The 17426-nt window shown below is 41.0% G+C and overlaps 1 protein-coding gene across 2 annotated transcripts in view; it reads left to right on the forward strand.

Moving 5' to 3' along the window:
- LOC117730877 (zinc finger protein 385A-like) overlaps positions 1 to 17426 on the forward strand; it is a 33953-nt gene extending 16527 nt beyond the window's left edge. The window contains exons 2-8 of one of the 2 annotated variants that reach the window (XM_034532926.1): positions 3032 to 3180; positions 8592 to 8702; positions 13228 to 13402; positions 13940 to 14257; positions 14931 to 15118; positions 15223 to 15309; positions 15440 to 17257. In XM_034532926.1, the coding sequence (XP_034388817.1) occupies positions 3032 to 3180; positions 8592 to 8702; positions 13228 to 13402; positions 13940 to 14257; positions 14931 to 15118; positions 15223 to 15309; positions 15440 to 15667 (1256 nt within the window). In that variant the 3' untranslated portion in view covers positions 15668 to 17257. Of the gene's footprint in view, positions 1 to 3031; positions 3181 to 8591; positions 8703 to 13227; positions 13403 to 13939; positions 14258 to 14930; positions 15119 to 15222; positions 15310 to 15439 lie in introns of both variants that reach the window. The other variant, XM_034532927.1, reaches the window with a different exon arrangement.

Below are 17426 nucleotides of genomic sequence, written 5' to 3' on the forward strand. Positions count from 1 at the left end.
GCCTCTAATACATGTTCTACTCTGTTTTTTAATAGTTTTTGACACAATAAATAGATGTGAGGAAGAATTTCCCAGGTACCCTTGAATGTTTGGATTGTTAAATGGTAGGTCTGGTAATATTCTATATTTTTCTTCAACAAATCCCAAAGGAAGACTATCAATAAATTCATCTTATAAAATCACCAAATGCTTCATATTTTGTATTCCTCTGTCTTAGAGCTCCAATTTTGTCCAAATACACATCAATGAGCCACACTTTTGCACTGAGTGACATGTTCCTTTAATACCACGAACCAAGTGACAACCTCCGGGGCTGAGAAATGAAGCCAAAGCAGAAATGCCAAAAACTGCAGTTCTTTGAATGGCCAACCGAGGCTGGCTCCTAAAGCGGGTCAATCCCCACAGACCCCAATGTAAAAATGCCAATCTTTTCAGCAGAAATAAACATATTTAGAGCCTGGTCTCTAATAATCCACCTTCATGACAACAAGTTGGTGAATGTATATATAACTCCATTTTAATTATATCAAGGCTCAAAGTCAGGCATAATTGAGTCGGGGGCTGTCACAGGTTACGAGCTGCTAGCTGTCTGCTCTGCTGCATCATCCATGTCCATCTCATCCCCACTGAGGATCCACCTCTTTGCCCATATTTAGAGTCGAGCCATGTTGTCATTGCCAAGATGGCGCCGGCTGGAGCCACACACTTTGAGCTTCACAACAGCTCTTCAGAAACTACGTCCATAGTTTTCATACTGCACGCCATGAACGTGTGCTCAATACTCAATAGCTCACTGAAAATATTCGTTTGACTAATGTATTCTACAAGTATTAATCTGTGGTATGATTTTAAATACCTACATCGCCAGTAGGAACACATGGCCACGGCTGACAGAATGGGGAAATTATTTAAAGATGGACTAACACATTGTTAATGTGGGTCTTTTCATGGGATTTGTTGTTTTAAAAAATGTAATATACCATTCTTATCCTTTAATATTCACAGCTTTAGACACAGGAATAAAAAATATTTTCTATGATACTTATTTTTGTTTCGCAAGTGCTTACACTCATTCCTTTGTGATACCTGGTGTTCAGCCTTCACTCATGCCTGCATGTTCATAAGGTGGTGTGAACGAAGGGGTGTTATTAACACTTTTTTTTCACTCAGCATAAATCTTGCTGTGGTTGGTTTTTAGAGGTGATAATGGCCACCATGTGAGCTGTGGGCTTCATGGCATGTCTGAAGGACATTCAAACCATGACCTCCACTTTTACATGTTATTTCCCTTCTACCTTCTGAACTCCCTACTTCTCATGGAGCATATGCGAAAGCAGCCACAAATGACAATAAGTTAGCTCAGCTTCATCTGCCACAGCCTCCCAAGGACTAAGGCAGTCTGAAGAGGAATGCCAGAAGGAGAGACTTTCCCCTCCATCTATTTCTGATCCTGACAGCACATTCTTTATGTCTCCCCTGCTGTCAGTGAAAGGAGCCTCCTCTGCTGTTACCAAAATAGCCTTTTCTTCTCCTCGTTTTGACAAGTGACCAGTTTTTCTTTTCAAATGTAACAAAATTGTTAAGTAGTCATCACAAAGCATTGGCAGTAAAGGATGAAGATTGCATATAATTTCAAAAGAAAAGATTATACAAACTCTCTGAAGCACCCTGCTGTTTTTTTATGCTAAATAGAAGTACTACAGGAAGTGGAGAGGAGAGAGCAAAACAGAAAGAGGATGAGGAGGAACAAAACAGCATGAAGAACTGGTGCTGGATCGAGGAGAAGCACAGATGTGTGATACACAGGCAGGCAGACAGAATAAGGGACCATGAAATGGGGATAGAAAACTGTGCTTGGTGAGAGAGAGACAGAGGGAGAAATGGAGAACAGGCGGGTATCTGCAGCACCCCAGCTGCGAGGCTTAAGGAGCTTAGCCCTCCTGCCCATCACATAAGACTCCTCAAGTGCAAGCATTCACCACTGCTGAGCTACTACTGAGAGAAAAGTGAGCAAGAGAGGTGGAGAGAGGAGAGGTGTGGCTGGTGAGGGGCTCAACATGGGAACATTATGCAGATGGTGAGGGTTCAGATTGAGAAAAGGGGGATTGTTAGATACGTTTTAATGGTGTTTCAGTTCACACTGGTTTTACAGTAGGCACTTAGTCTAATATATTATACATTTAAAGAAAAGGTTTGACATTTTTTTTAGGTTCCTGCCAAGGGTGGACTGGCCCTCTGTCATACCAGTCTTTATTTTTCTGCCGGGCCCACAAAACAGTTAAATTGGCCTGATGTCCTTTTTCCTTAATTGACACTGAACGTCCAATCATATCTATAAACCCCTACCCCTTTGGGCTGAGTGCCTTCATTACAGTAAAAAGCGCATCTGGCAAAAAATGGTTGAGACAAAATGTAAGGGAGGCACGGAGAAAAACAGGCCTTAAAAATGGTCTGGGCATCTGAGGCTACAACCCTCCAGAACATTTTAAGAATAGTCCCAGACTCCTCAGACCATTTTAGCAACCTTTTAATGAACTATATATATATATATATATATATATATATATATATATATATGTACTGTATATATATATATATATGCTTGGAACAAAGACTGCAAACAGGGGAAAACAGCTACTAATGTATCGCTTTTACACTTCGCTTTTTGTTCAGAATAAACAAACAAGATATAACATGTTAATTAGTGACCTTTAGATGTGCTGCAAGGCAGATTTTGTTACCATCGAGTAGAGCCAAGCCAGAGCCATTTGTCTCCCCGTTTCCAGGCATGACAGTTGTATCTAACATAAGTAAGCGTATGTGTACTTCCCTAAATGTTGAACTATTCCTTTCAGAAAATATTTAATCAAATGTGGTAGCTGTAATCATCTTGTCATTAACAAACCTTGTGCAATGATTTCAATTTGTGATTCTCATCATTACGAATGCTTCATCCAATGTATCAATTATAGGGCTTCATGCTTTTTTCTTTTTTAATCTCTCATTTCCCCATCTGTGCTTTCTACCACAGGAAGTGTAAACCGACCGGGGCCGCCGGTCCCTGCCTTCCTCAGGAGCCCATCTGTCATCCCAACCCCACTGGATATGAAGCCCTTCCTCCAGTTCCCCCTGGAGTCACCTCATCCAGCCAGCATCAGCCTCTTCCACAACTTTAATACAGTGAGTGGTCACAGGCATACCTGTGCAAACACACATGTGCATAAATGGCGTATGGGATTTGTTATCGACTTCACTTAACAGAAGACATAGCTGGCATTGTGTTTTTGGAGAGTTGTCTCCAGAGTGAGGACAAGTGATAAAGTGTTGAGGATTTAAACTGTATAATCCAAAATGATAAGGTGATGGCTGTTTACTTTGAATTCAGCTGAGTGAGGTCAGCATAATTGAGAAATTGCCCAGGCAAGTGTTTTACTGCAATAAAATGAGTTACAGCTAATCAATTGTATAAGAGGCACAGGGCTGGATTCTCCACAGTCAGCATTTTCCATGGCTCCTTTTCATTTCTAGATTGGGTTGCATGTGAAGGTCAGCATGGTGACAAACAGGGAAGCACGTGCACATACAAACACAGTATCATTAAGCTTTTCTTTATGCGCTCAGGCAAAATGACCCTTGCGGAGGTTAATCATTCATCCTGCTTCAGTGAGGACTTTGAGTGTGTCAACTAATGCCAGAGACCCTCAATCCAAATCACTCTGTCAGTGCAGTAAAATGTACACAAGTCTAAGACACTGTTGTCATCCAGTGATAGAAGTGAGTCCTTTTTTAAAGCAGGACGACCAACCTCCTTGTTCTTAGAGACTGAAAAGACACAAAGAAGGGAAACTGCCAAAAAACACTCTATTACTGCATTTATTGTTTCAAACACAGTGTGGAGTTCAATGAGTTACCAAGAGATCTTATACAGTATAATATCTGTCTCACCATGATTACACTTAAGATTATATGTATAAATGGAGGTCTCAACTGCTTGCATTGAGACAGAAGCTGCACAGTGATGCAGAGTGAGAGAGTGAGACACTGTTGATTTGAAATGCTCCAGATCAAAATACTGTACATTAACTGTGAGGCTAAAGTTGAATGTACATTGATATTATGCTCTGGGTCAGTAACTCAGTTTGGGAAAGACATATTACAAGTTACAAGTTATAATTATACATATTTTCAATACATTGAAGCCCATCTTGATGCCATTAATTGTCTTTTTTTCAAGCAATATCCATTAACTGTGTTTGTAGTATATATAGTTTTCATTGTGCACCCTCCACGGCATACCCATACACCAGAGATTCATAGGAAAGCATGCACATCCTGGACCTGATCTGGAGCACACGATTCAATCATGAGTCATTGTTACCATGTAAGATGAAACTGAATTATATTCTACCTTGATAATCAGACTGAACTGCATTTTTTATTACTTCAGGATTTAGTTTCCGCTCATATACTGTAATAATACATGTTTAATAGAAATAACTAGGCTGTTTTCTGTGTGGGAGGCAATGTTAGTTTCCCCGAAGCGATCAGTAGCAAGCAACATATCTGTTCCACATCTTTTTCAGCGGAAACAGAAGCTGCAGAACTGATAGTGGGAGCATCTAACAGTTCCCACATAAAGTGAAGTTTAACGAAAATAGCTGTCAAAGAGCACAAAAGCAGATTTAGAGGTCTGGAACCACATTAACTGTTGTCTTTAGTCTTCTTTATTAAAAAGCTTGAAGCAATGAATCCTTTCAGCATACAGTTAATGAGCTCTGGTAACAGATAAATGTTGCTCTTTCTTTGAGGAAGCCTCTCAAGATGCGCTTGCTGCTGCCAGTGGTCAATAACGTAGCATTTCAAATAGTACTATGGGACCTGTAGTATCAAAACACATTTGTTGTTTCCACCAAATCCACCAAGACTGAAATCTTAAGGATTTCAACAAAAAAATGAATAACAGATGTGGGATGATTTTGAGCTACAAAACCTTTACAGTGTATTAGAGATTGGATATTTAAGAATGAAGCTGTACATATGCCCAGATATTTCATATGGCACAAAGTGTACATTTCTGGTGCAACAAAAGCTTCACTTTTTAGGGAGGAGAGAGTGAAAGAGCATACCGAAAGCGGACTAATGGCTAATGAGTTTATAACAGTAGGAACAGAATTATAGAAAGAGATCACAGGTGTTAAGAGAATGGCAGCAAAAAACACACAATGAGGCACAGAGAGAGATCAATTCAATTCAATTCAATTCAGTTTATTTTGTATAGCCCAATATCACAAATTACAAATTTGCCTCAGAGGGCTTTACAATCTGTTCACATACGACATCCCTGTCCCAGGACCTCACATCGAATCAGGAAAAACTCCCCAAAAATAACTTTTGACAGGGAAAAAAGGGAAGAAACCTTCAGGAGAGCAACAGAGGAGGATCCCTCTCCCCGGATGGACAGAAGCAATAGATGTCATGTGTACAGAATGAACAGCATTTACAAAGTTACATAAACACATTACATGAATATGACAATGTATGAATGGAACTCCAATCCATGAAACAGAAGGAGGTAGAGAGGAGGCGCATCAGCAGGGCCAACGCGGTAGGCCGGCTCACCAGGCATCAGACACCTCCAGGTCCAATGGACCCTATAAGATGTGAAGTCACAACGACTCCGGGAAGGAAGCAGAGTTAGTAAGGTGCAATGGAGAGATGTAAATTCATCCATAAGGAGAGAGAGAAGATGACATAGGTGCTCAGTGTATCCTAAAACATCCCCCAGCAGCCTATAAGCCTATAGCAGCATATCAAGGGGCTCGACCAGGGCAAACCTGATTCAGTCCTAACTATAAGCACTATTAAAGAGGAAAGTCTTAAGTCTATTCTTGAATGAGGTGACTGTGTCTGCCTCCCGGACTGAAAGTGGAAGCTGGTTCCATAAAAGAGGAGCTTCAACATGGAGAACATCCACCAATAACAGATGGACATGACAATGATAGAGTTTTTTTTTGTTTTAATCAAGCTTGTTGGCATGCACACACATCGGGACACAGATAATAAATCATTTTGATACACACACACAAACGCACACACACACACACACACACACACAAAAACTGTCTTGCATTCACCAACACACAATGCTGGAACAAATGTACAGATGTAAACAAGAAAACTTGGTGTTATAGAGAGGGGTGTACCAAAAAGCCAGATTAGTGGGTTAGCGAGGTACATTAAGCCTAAAGCCAGAGTTTCCTGTCATGAAAGTGGCTCTCTTTTTAGAGCTAGATCACCATGGCAACTTGGTCTGCAAACCTAACCTGGTCTGGATGAGTTTATGTTCCGAGTTTTGGATTGAAATAGGCTAAAAGGCGCCCTGAACTAATCAACTTCTTTGGAAATAGCCTCACTCATATCGTCAATAGCCAATCTATAAGCAATACAGATTCTCGGTTTACATTACATGTCATTTAGCTGACGCTTTTATCCAAAGCGACTTACAATAAGTGCATTAAACCATGAGTCCAAACTCAGAACAAGAATCAAGCAAGTACAATTTCTTCAATAACGTTAAACTACAGAGTACTATCCGTACGTGCCATTTAAGTGCTACTAAAGTTCTAAACAGCAAAGTGCTATCGGTAAGGGACATTTAAGTGCTACTAGAGTGCTACTACGGCTCTACCTTCCCTATTCAAGGTATAGTCGAAAAAGATGTGTTTTTAGTTTGCGACGGAAGATGTAGAGACTTTCTGCTGTCCTGATGTCAATGGGGAGCTTGTTCCACCAATGAGGAGGCAGGACAGCAAACAGTCGTGATTTTGTTGAGTGTTTAGCTCGAAGTGAAGGAGCTACAAGCCGGTTTAGAAGGAGCTACAACGGTTTAGTGAATAAATCATTTATGGAAGCTTGTTAATCCGTAACGTTCTATTAGTAATGCCATCAAACAAAGACATGCAATTACAGTAGCTCAAACTCTATGCATTGCGGACCCATTTTGTGCAATAACCCTGGGTTATGGGCATGCTGATAACCGCCGTTGTGGTACCCATTGTCTCTGACTAGGGCTTTAAGCTTTGTTGAGCAAGCTAAGGCAAAGAAAGCCTGGCTCTGTCAAAATTGCTTCATGGAAAACCCCTCAGGTCTCGATATGAAAAACAAAAGAAAGATAGATGTGAACTGGAGAAATGAGTTAGAGACAGGAGCAACAAAAAAAAGCAGGCTAAAGTCTATAAATATTCCTAACAATGCATTAAAAAAGCGTTACGTTTTCAGACCAATTATACCACTTCCCCTGGTGCCTGGAGCTTGAGAGTGTAAACAGTCTCTCATTTGGCAGCAGACGTTCTGAGCAGGCGATGAGAGGCAGAGTAAAACCGCAGTGTGCTTTTGGCTACTTAATGAGGGCAACACCCAGCGCTGTGGTTGTTGAACCCCGCCAATGGGCCAGAGAGCTCACACGAGTCTATTCAAGTCGTCTAAAAATGAGGCGGTTAACATTTCATGAGAGAGACGTGGCGTATATTGGTGCTGAATCTGAGAATCACAAGCTTGGTTGTTACTTTTGAGAAAAAGTTAAAGGCTGATGTTTAAATTTGACATTTATTTAGAAATATTTCTCTGTCCATGACTTTCTCCCATTTTACATATGGTTTATATCCAGCGTATATTTTATATAAACCATGACTTATACCTGAGTTGGAAATTTCCTTGTCTGAAATCAAAAGTATCTTAAGCTGTTTGTCTTTAAGTATTTATTACAGCATATGGTATGGGATAATTATTAAGAGAGTACAAGTCATCAAATCATCAACCAATGATTACAATCACAAGCTATGCTATTCAGCTGAGATATAGGGACAGAGTTCCTTCATCCGGCTTGGATCAAGGAAGTCTGACCCCGTTTCTCTGAGTGAGTGGAGCGTTAATACAGGTTTGAGAGACACACTTTGTCCCCCACGGCCATAGATTGCATGTTCGAGCAGGAACCGGTTTTAAGCTAATGAGTTACAGAATTGATCAAATTAGTTTTTCACCGACAATAGCATTTGGTTAATTCATTGTTTTTACAATTTCAATATATTTCTGCAGTTTTACAACTCAATGTACTGATTATAAAAATGTCCTTGCAGGCAAAAATGCCCTAATGCCCTTCTAATCTAAACATTTTTTTTATTTCTTATCGAGGTACTTCACAGAAAATATCTAAATTGTTTTGTATAATATTCTGGTATGATGTGTTGAAAAGCAGAGGCACACAAAAAATAAAAAAAATGTTGGCGATAGGGGTCTGTAATTAGGCCCTTCTTACCCTGGCATGAATTAAAGCGTTTGATCGGCACCCAAGAACTCCAGCTGCTGCTGTGAAAACACACATCCTCCTGTCCACATCAATCACTGCTCCCTCTTCAATTCATTCTTCTACACTCTTTTCTTTCTCCCATCTTTCTCTCTCATGCACCTTTCCTTCAACACCTTTCTCTCTCATCCACAATCACTGGACTGCCGTTAGGTGAACAACGGAAACACTGCCCTCAGCTTCTCCAGTGTTGAATCTTTAATGTGACCTCTGGGTTGTCTGTCCACAGATGGACCCCGTCCAGAAAGCTGTGATGACACACACCTTCGGGCCACCTATGGTGAAGACAAAGCGGCCAATCATCTCCTGTAACGTCTGTCAAATACGCTTCAACTCAGAGGTATGAAACCTTAAACGCTTCAAATGAATGATCTGCTTTTATAGCAGCTGGCACAGCAGGTCTGTCATGCTTTGGATTCCTAAAAAAAGTGTGTGCATGCGGTAGTAGTACAGGCGTTGTTTGGCATCTAAAGAGTTTGGAAGACTTTGTCTCTCTTATGGCCTTTACAAAACAAAAACACACACGCAAAAGCATGTTAGCATGTCCGGCTAACTAACTTACTACTGACAGTGGAAACCAAGCACATAATTAATGACGTGCTGAGCCGAAAGAATGCAATAGCTGACTACCTGGTGTCTTCTCGCACACATGAATGGGATAAAATAATCTAATCGTAAAGCACTTTCCAAATGTTATTGGAACGAATGGATAGAATTCTGATAATGAAAAGAATACCCTAATTTCTGGGTTACTGACCCTGACAAAAAGGGTTTCCCCATTTTACAGATGTTCCTTTTTCAATGATTGTGTATGAGACAAATTGCTTTTGGGGTGAGTGTGCGTCACGTGATTAAAGCAGAAGACCTTAGGAAACTGTCTAAGAGCCCTGCACTCTTGACAAATGAAATCATGACCTACAAAGTTAGCTGGCTGGAGTCAAAGTTAGTTGGTGATTGACTGTACAGCTGGAGCAGGTGAGAACTTCACAGTTTCTCAGCTCCAATTTTAGCCTGTCCAGAAAAAGGAGACCGAGAAAATCCCTGCCAGCTTAATTTATTCTTTGACCCTCCAGTATCATTTTGGATGTCCTTCTGAGTTCCAGTATCAAAAGCTTAAGGAGATGTTGTGTGTCAGAAAAGTAACTAGATGGACAGCAAGCAAGTTTCATACAGTTTGCAAAAACGGACTTGAAAAGCCTATTCAGGAGAGTATAATGAGTGTTTTTTAAATCCACTCTGATAAGGTTTAATGGTGGTGTTTGGGACGTGTGAGGGTGAACAGTGAACACAAGCTTGTCCTCAAAGTTACCTTAAAGCTGATGGAGCACAATTTCTGCATTTCACTCTTGACAGAACTAAAATAGGACAGAATTTATGAAACTCTAGAGGAATTACTTGAGTGTCCCCATTAAAGAGGCAGTAGTGTTAGCTGAAGTTGAAAAGCAAATAGCTCATAATGTGGACGTCCTAAACCCAGCTACTGGATGTCATGACTGATGTGCTAAGAGTCAAGTACTTGGTCTTTAACAGTGTGTATGTGTTTGTAAGTACACATGACCAGTGGAAATATCTTGATGGTCAGAGACTTTTCATTGCACAGAGGAAAAATATATTAGATAGCACATTTCCTGGTAGGCCGTAACATTTTCTATAATAATTCCTGAGCTGAATTTGGTCCAACTAATTATCCGAGTGTATTCGTCAACATTGAAAGGGTTTTTACGATGGAAAAATACTGCTATTTCTGACCTACACTGTAACCTCTAACTTAAACATGAGTAGAAATCAAACAAAAGCCTGACATACAAGTCTGGCTAAAAATATAAATGCATTCCAGTGATGACGTGCTAAATACTTGTACTCTATATGCAATGGTGTGTAAAGGACACAGGCAGGAAGGGAGTCATCTGAAACGTGTGTAACTCTGTGAGGGGCTGCTTAATTATATCTCCCCTGCTCGACTTGCATGTACCCACACGGTCTACATGAGCATGGAATACAGAGCATGAGTGGGGGCTGCTTACAGCATGTTCATATTTACATACCGTTTGAGGAAATATGAACATGCATGCATAAGAGTGCTGGTGTCACCTCTGTGAGATGCAGTGGGATGTCTAATACTGAGCCACCTGTTTCTTCTGCCTGCTGTTTTACTTGTGAGCCTCAGTGTGCATCTGCTCTGCTGCAGCTCTACAGCACTTTACACAGTAACCTGAGAGACTGGGAGCTTAAAGCACGGTGGACATTCTTTAATAATGAAGGAATACTCTGCTTACAGTACAGTACTTGGCTTACTCACGCTGTCTGGGCTGCGCTGCAGCAGTTCAAAGGCAGACAAACACTCATTATTTGTCATCAAGTCTTCTTCAGGTCATATGAAACCCATAGTACATTAGCAATACCAACAATTATCTGTTGTGTTCATGTGGGAGGGAGGCGGGGGTTAAATGGGAGTTCTCAAGTACATACACAAAGTGAAAGAGGCAGGTTGATAGCAGCCATTCAGACCGAGGTGCTTCTCACAGCTACTACGCTGTTGCCACACATGTTGCAATCATAACAATGAAACTCATTTCTGGCCACAGAGATTAGCCTGCCAGTGTTTAGCTCAGCTCTGCTGCAAGGTTGACGTCACACCATGCTGCATTAACCATCGTCACCACTGCAGTACCATACTGGACACCTTTCTCTGTCTTTCTTTCTCTTCTTGTCTTCTCAGGCCCAAACCAAATCTTGTTTCATGTATGTCTCCATCTGTTCAGCAAGGGGGTTTGCTCACCATTTTCCTGTTTTCATTGTTCTGCTTCCCCCTCTGTGGGGTATACAGTATCATCTGTCCCCTCTACTTCTCTCCAGCTTCTTCCCATCCCCTCTTCCTGTCGCTGCTGCCAGCCCCCTGTACGGTAGATTTTCTAGACCCAGTCTCTCTGCTTTTCTGTGCCTTTGTTGCTTTGTAGATAAAACATCAAAGCATATCCTGCTGAGAGAGAAAGGGGATTTCAGGGACATTAATTTGCTCTCATTTTCTTCCTCTTAAATCCCATATCTGCTTCTTCATTCATCTTAATTCCCATTTTCATAGGCTCTTTCGCAGCTTCTCTCAGTCCATTTGACCTACTATGCCCAACATCATTTATATTTTAGCATTCTTCACTCTCCTCAAGATTGGATGCGGTAATCTATTTTCCATACAATTGTTTCTTCTGCATCCCACCCCCACGCCGAGCCTCTCAAGATTTGTCTGCTTAAATTAACGGACCACCTTCATTGATTTCTTAAGATCTGAAGCTGAAGGTCACAGGGAGAGTAAAAGTATCACAGCTCAAGCAGAAAGAAAACAACTGAGAGAGAGGAAAAAAGAATGGCAGCACAAAGTGTGCACTGCAAAGAGAAGAAGGAGCATTAAATATGTCTTTTGAGTTCTCTGCTGTCATTTTTTTGTGTAGTTGTAGGGCATCATCTCCTTGTCTAATTGCAGGGCTTTGGGTCGCAGCAGTCAGTGGAGTTGGGTTACACAGGCAGATCTATGTCTGCCTTTCTATCATCACCAATCAGGATAAAGGCTGGGTAACTAACATTGGCAGTTAATACCTCAGGCTTACAGAGGCATCGTGGACACATCCCAGTGGTCCCCTTGCCTCAGTGAAGCAATACCACAGAGTCCCAAACATGTTGGCCCACTACCGGTCACGCACCTTACGCAGGTCCCTCAGCCGTGTTATTAACATAATGAACCTATCTAATTTCGACAGGAATGCTCATACAGTCACACACACAATCTTGTAATACTGCATAAGTGAGGAGCTTACGAGAGCTACACCTCCCTCTTTTATTTAATTTCATCTGATGCTGACATGCACATATCTGTTCTTCCCAGCCCAGAATCTCTTGGAATTATTTCTGTATTGGATGTTTCTGCAACTTTTAATGTATGAACAATTCCAATGTTAATTTACAATGATGTAATTACAAGTATAAATATATTGAATGGCTATTGCTCAAATAAATGCCACCATAAGTAGCAAAAAAATAGGGTTTGATTTCTTTAGAATCTTATGAATCACAACATCGTCAACCACCATAACTTTGATGAACTGAAACCCAAAGACTATAAACGTATACTGAAGATTCACTGGATGGTCTACTCTCTCTATATTTCCCTTTTCCTGACTTTAAACTGATTCTCTTACGTGCAATCATATAAGGACGAGCAGACAAACACACACTTATGGTCTCTTGATTTGGAAAAAAAAATTATTTCTCTTGGCAGCTGACTGTTACTGGTTACCCACTGCCCTCCAGTCCATTTGAAATAATCCCACACTCGAAAATCACCATCAGCTCAGCAGGCCAGTTCAGTGATTACACCAGTAGTAAAGGAAGAGTATTCTGAGTGCTAATCTTCCCTGACAGCCTCATCAGCACATCAGACCTGCAAACCCACGGCTCAACAGCCCTTTACGTCAATGCACCGAAAATGCAGGGTACCAGAATGTTTCTGAATTTGTGATTATCCTGGGGAACAAAAAACAAATAGGGGTTTGCTTAGTTAAATATTTATTAACTCAGTTACAACTCTAATGGGTTATGACACACATCCATACAACCACAGTCTTCAAATGATGGTAACTTGATGATAGCTCAACTGGAGATCTTTGGAGTTGATGTAAGGGTTTGGTTCATTTCCTGTTTTTGAAAAGTACTGAACATACATATCAAAGATAACTGTGTTAGATTTGAATGTGTTCAGTTTTTTTCATTTACTTAGTAATGAACATCTGACAAGCAGATTTTTAGCTAATTAATTCAACTGCTTATGGCTGCACAACTAACATATGATATGATATGTCTTGTTATTTTGCCAGAGCCAGGCTGAGGCCCACTACAAGGGGAACCGCCATGCTCGGAGGGTGAAGGGGATCGAGACATCCAAAACAACTCGTCTCCAAGAGGGCGACAAGCAGCACCCTCCCTCCACCGCTTCACCCTCCCCACGAGGCCCCTCGCCATCTAGCTCCTCGCCTGATCCTAATTGGCAGGGTGCGCATCACCAGCAACATATGATGTTACACATATAAATCTGTCACAAAACAGTAAAGACGCACAGCACAGCTGTTGTGTAAAGTGATTAGATAGAAACTAACCAGAGAAGAGGGTCGGTGCCCTGGTTTCTTCTAAGAAATATAGTGTTAATATGATTTAATCGGAACTTGCAAATCTGATCACCAGAAAAGAATAAAACATTTATTCTAACAACCTGCGTACAATTCTTTGATCTATACAGATCCAATGATTCAAGATTTCATCACCAAGGAGTTAAACTATGACAATAGAAAGAAGAAAAAAAACTGAGATCTAAAAATGATTCAAGATTTCATCACCAAGGAGTTAAACTATATCAATAGAAATAAAAACAAATGAAATCTAAAAATGACATTAGTCCTCGGAAAGACACAGTTTTAAGCACAGTAATTATTTTCACACTTCTACATTATGATCCTCAGGGTTGAAGAGTTAATTATATGGTTGACTTTCCACAAATTATTCACTAACCTGAAAACTTTGTGCTGTTTACAGATGACACCCAATCCTGTCCCAACTCTAACAAGTCACCTTTGACCCATAGCCCCCTTCCAACACCCACACTGAGCTCAGATGCAGAGTGCCCCCTCTTGACTTCTGTCAGCACACCTTTGCCGTCCTCTCCCTCCCCCAACATGGCCATCAGCACCTACTCTGCAGATCCAGCAGCGGCTGGCCTTCCCGAAACCCCGTCCCCAGCACCCAGCCCTTCTTCAGGAGAGTCAGAGGAAAAGAAAGCCAATAAGCTTCTCTACTGTTCCCTGTGCAAAGTAGCTGTTAATTCCCTCTCACAACTGGAGGCACATAACAAAGGTAGGTTCACTCCAACACAACTTTGTGGGAGTGCACATATTCGTAGGTCCATCACACCAAAGAGTATGCACAGTCCTGGAGAGTAATACGCCTGTACAAACAACAGCATTATGTATTATGCACTCTTAAAAGCAGCTTCAGAAGTCCTGGAGTATGTCGTTTTAAAAATTATGTATTTAATCTGCATTTTAAAGCTGGTGCATTGCTGCCACTTAGTGGTAGGATGGTTAAAACACTGCATGGTGTAGATAAGTGAGCTCACCTCCTACCACCTACACTAAATATTGTTGCACGCAGTAAATGAAACTACAGGAATACCCTCCTATCTCAAATGGGTATCATGACATTAACAGATTTAGAATGTGTTAATTTTTGTAACAAACATGCACCAACAGTCTCACCACAAGGTGCATTTAGTAGCTGTTCTGGAGGTCACATAACCCTCTGAGTTTTCCTAGTTGTCATGGAATTGCAGATTATTTTAGCACTTTAAGAACACATCCATGTTTGCTTAAGAGATAGGTTTGAAAATTCATTCTCGATCGTAGAAACGGCAGTTAAAAACCTAATCTCACCACAAGGTCGATTTGGTATTTTGTATACGCTATACACGTTACAGTAGCATGGTCTTAATTGCCAACATAGATTATACCCTTCTTATTATTGTTTCCAGGTACCAAACACAAAACCATTCTGGAAGCTCGGAGTGGACTGGGACCCATTAAATCATACCCACGTCTAGGTCCTAAACCCAGCCCAGAGCAGGGAGGGGAGCTGTCTTCTGACCCAAACACTCAGGAACGCACCTTCCACTGTGAGATCTGCAACGTCAGAGTCATCTCAGAGCTGCAGCTTAAACAGGTGAGGAAACCCACACAAAGAACCACAGACCCTGAGTGTCCTATATTGTAGTATTCCAGCAATCTCAATATCCAATAACACTGCTTTCTTATTTTATGTTTTAGCACATATCTAGCCGGAGACATCGGGATGGAGTTGCGGGGAAACCAAATCCTCTTCTCAGTCGGCACAAGAAGCGCACAGACTTTATGGTAGAAACTCAGTTTGTCTCGCATATTCCATAGTCCATATTTCTCAATTCTCCCCCATAGAAAAATTTTCATTTAGGTTTTAGGTAAACTCTTGCATGCATTAATAAATCTATTTCTATTTTTCTCGAAGGAACTTCCAAAAACTTTGGGTGCCGGACTTTTACCAAATCCTCTGGCTGTTGCCGCAGTGATGGCAGCCGCAGCCTCCTCCAATCAACTGGCACTACGTTCTCCTTGCCCAACCTCCCACCACCATCCCCATCACCACCTCCTACAGGGAACACCTCTCAGCCTGCTGAGGCCCGCCCCAGGTCCCATGCGCGGTGCGCATGGGCCGATCCTCTTCACTCCTTACTGACGGTGAGAGAATGAGGACGAATCAGGAAGAAGCACACTGTGAAGTGGAGGCCTGCAACTATGTGCCATCAAGAGCCAAATCAGCTGGTGTGGCTCCAGCTGCTGGTTCATTATAGCCTAATAAAAACAGTGAACATATGACTCTTCATGGTGCATACTATGGTTGCAGACCACTACTGTTACGTTAACAGGGAGAAGCAGAGATACCGAATCTCAGACATTTCAAAGAGACAGTATGTTTCCATCTTACCCCAGTTTTCCTTTATCACTCAACTATCTGCCAATCATCAAGTAGACTCTGCTGGTAGTTTGAAGAGGAACTTAAAAACAAGTTTCTATTAAGCATGGACTTCATTGAGCATCCTCCAATCTGCAACTCACTAATTATCATCTAACATAATGATCCACTGTATCTGACTCAAAACCCTACCTCTCTCATGTTAAGTGTTCACCTCTGCAAGGATTCATTACATATCCAAAGCATCAATGTAATCAAAAACATGCCCGCTGGGTTAGATATTGTGGTTACTTCTGATGTTAGCTGGTACCATAACGTAGTTGTCATAGTATAGTGGATTATACCACTGTAATGTTTTGTTTTTGTGGCCTATAAAGAGAAAAGGTACCAACATTTTCCATACCATTTCTGCAGTTACTCGTAAACATTTTTCTGTACTATCCACATTTTCACAGTCGGCCTAAATGGCCTATTTTTACCTTTGTCGGACAGAAACAGGAAGTCAAAGAGGAACAGCAAAAGGGAAGAAATTAGGTCTTAAAACTGCTCTGATGTCTACGTCAACCACATTTACGGTTTGGCAAAGGTAGACTTGTGATGAAGTAATTACAACAGGTGGACTATGCAGCTATCAGTGTTTATTCTAACGGTGTGTGTAAAATACAGTAAGGTTGGAGAAAGTAAGAATAGAATGAGAAGGAGCACCCATGCCGTTCTTCTTTCTTTCGTGAAGGTCAAGATGTCCTTGTCTCCAATGAAATAGTTCCCCTGATGATTCTCCAGATTCTCCCCGAATGGCCACTGACAATACTGTGCGTTAAGTCCCACAAAGCACATAAATGTCTGTGGTGAAAATTTGACATGTAAATGGTTCAAATACATAAGGATCTATCATTTTCATCTGCACTTCACTGCGCAACACAGACAGTTTTCATTGTCTTCATGAAATGGTTTCAACACTGTGAGCACAGCGGGAAAAAGATTGATTTATGACTTTAGTAGCAGGTCTTTAAATTATGTGCACATTTAAATGTACAGACATCACAATCCCATATGTGGTGTGTGGAGAACCGTGGGATGTTAGACACCAGCAATATGTTACAGAAAGAAAAGGACCACCTATACACAGATGAGTAGTTGTATGCAAAAGAAACAACACAAATTGGTAGTAATATAGGCTTGTAGTGAGATTTAAAAAAAAATTGTAGTTTGTCTGCTCTGCCTTGTGTACTTCGACCCTACATGACCCCGAACTTTCTCTGTAAAACTGTCATGATGGCTTGTGAAACATTAGGGGGTCGCTTTAGGAAACAGAAACTGTAGCAATACTTTAAGCACTCCTGCTAACTTTTCTTGTTAACTGCAATAAAAACAAAATGTCTACAAATGTATGAATTGTTATCTAGGAGAAGTGTATTGAAACATTACTGTACATGTAGTGTATTTAAAAAATGTTGGAGCTTTTGTTAACTTAAAACAAAATCATATATAACATCATTAAATTGAGTTTATGGTTGTAAGC

This window comes from Cyclopterus lumpus, chromosome 5, assembly GCF_009769545.1.
Source record: "Cyclopterus lumpus isolate fCycLum1 chromosome 5, fCycLum1.pri, whole genome shotgun sequence".
Lineage (NCBI taxonomy): Eukaryota > Metazoa > Chordata > Actinopteri > Perciformes > Cyclopteridae > Cyclopterus > Cyclopterus lumpus.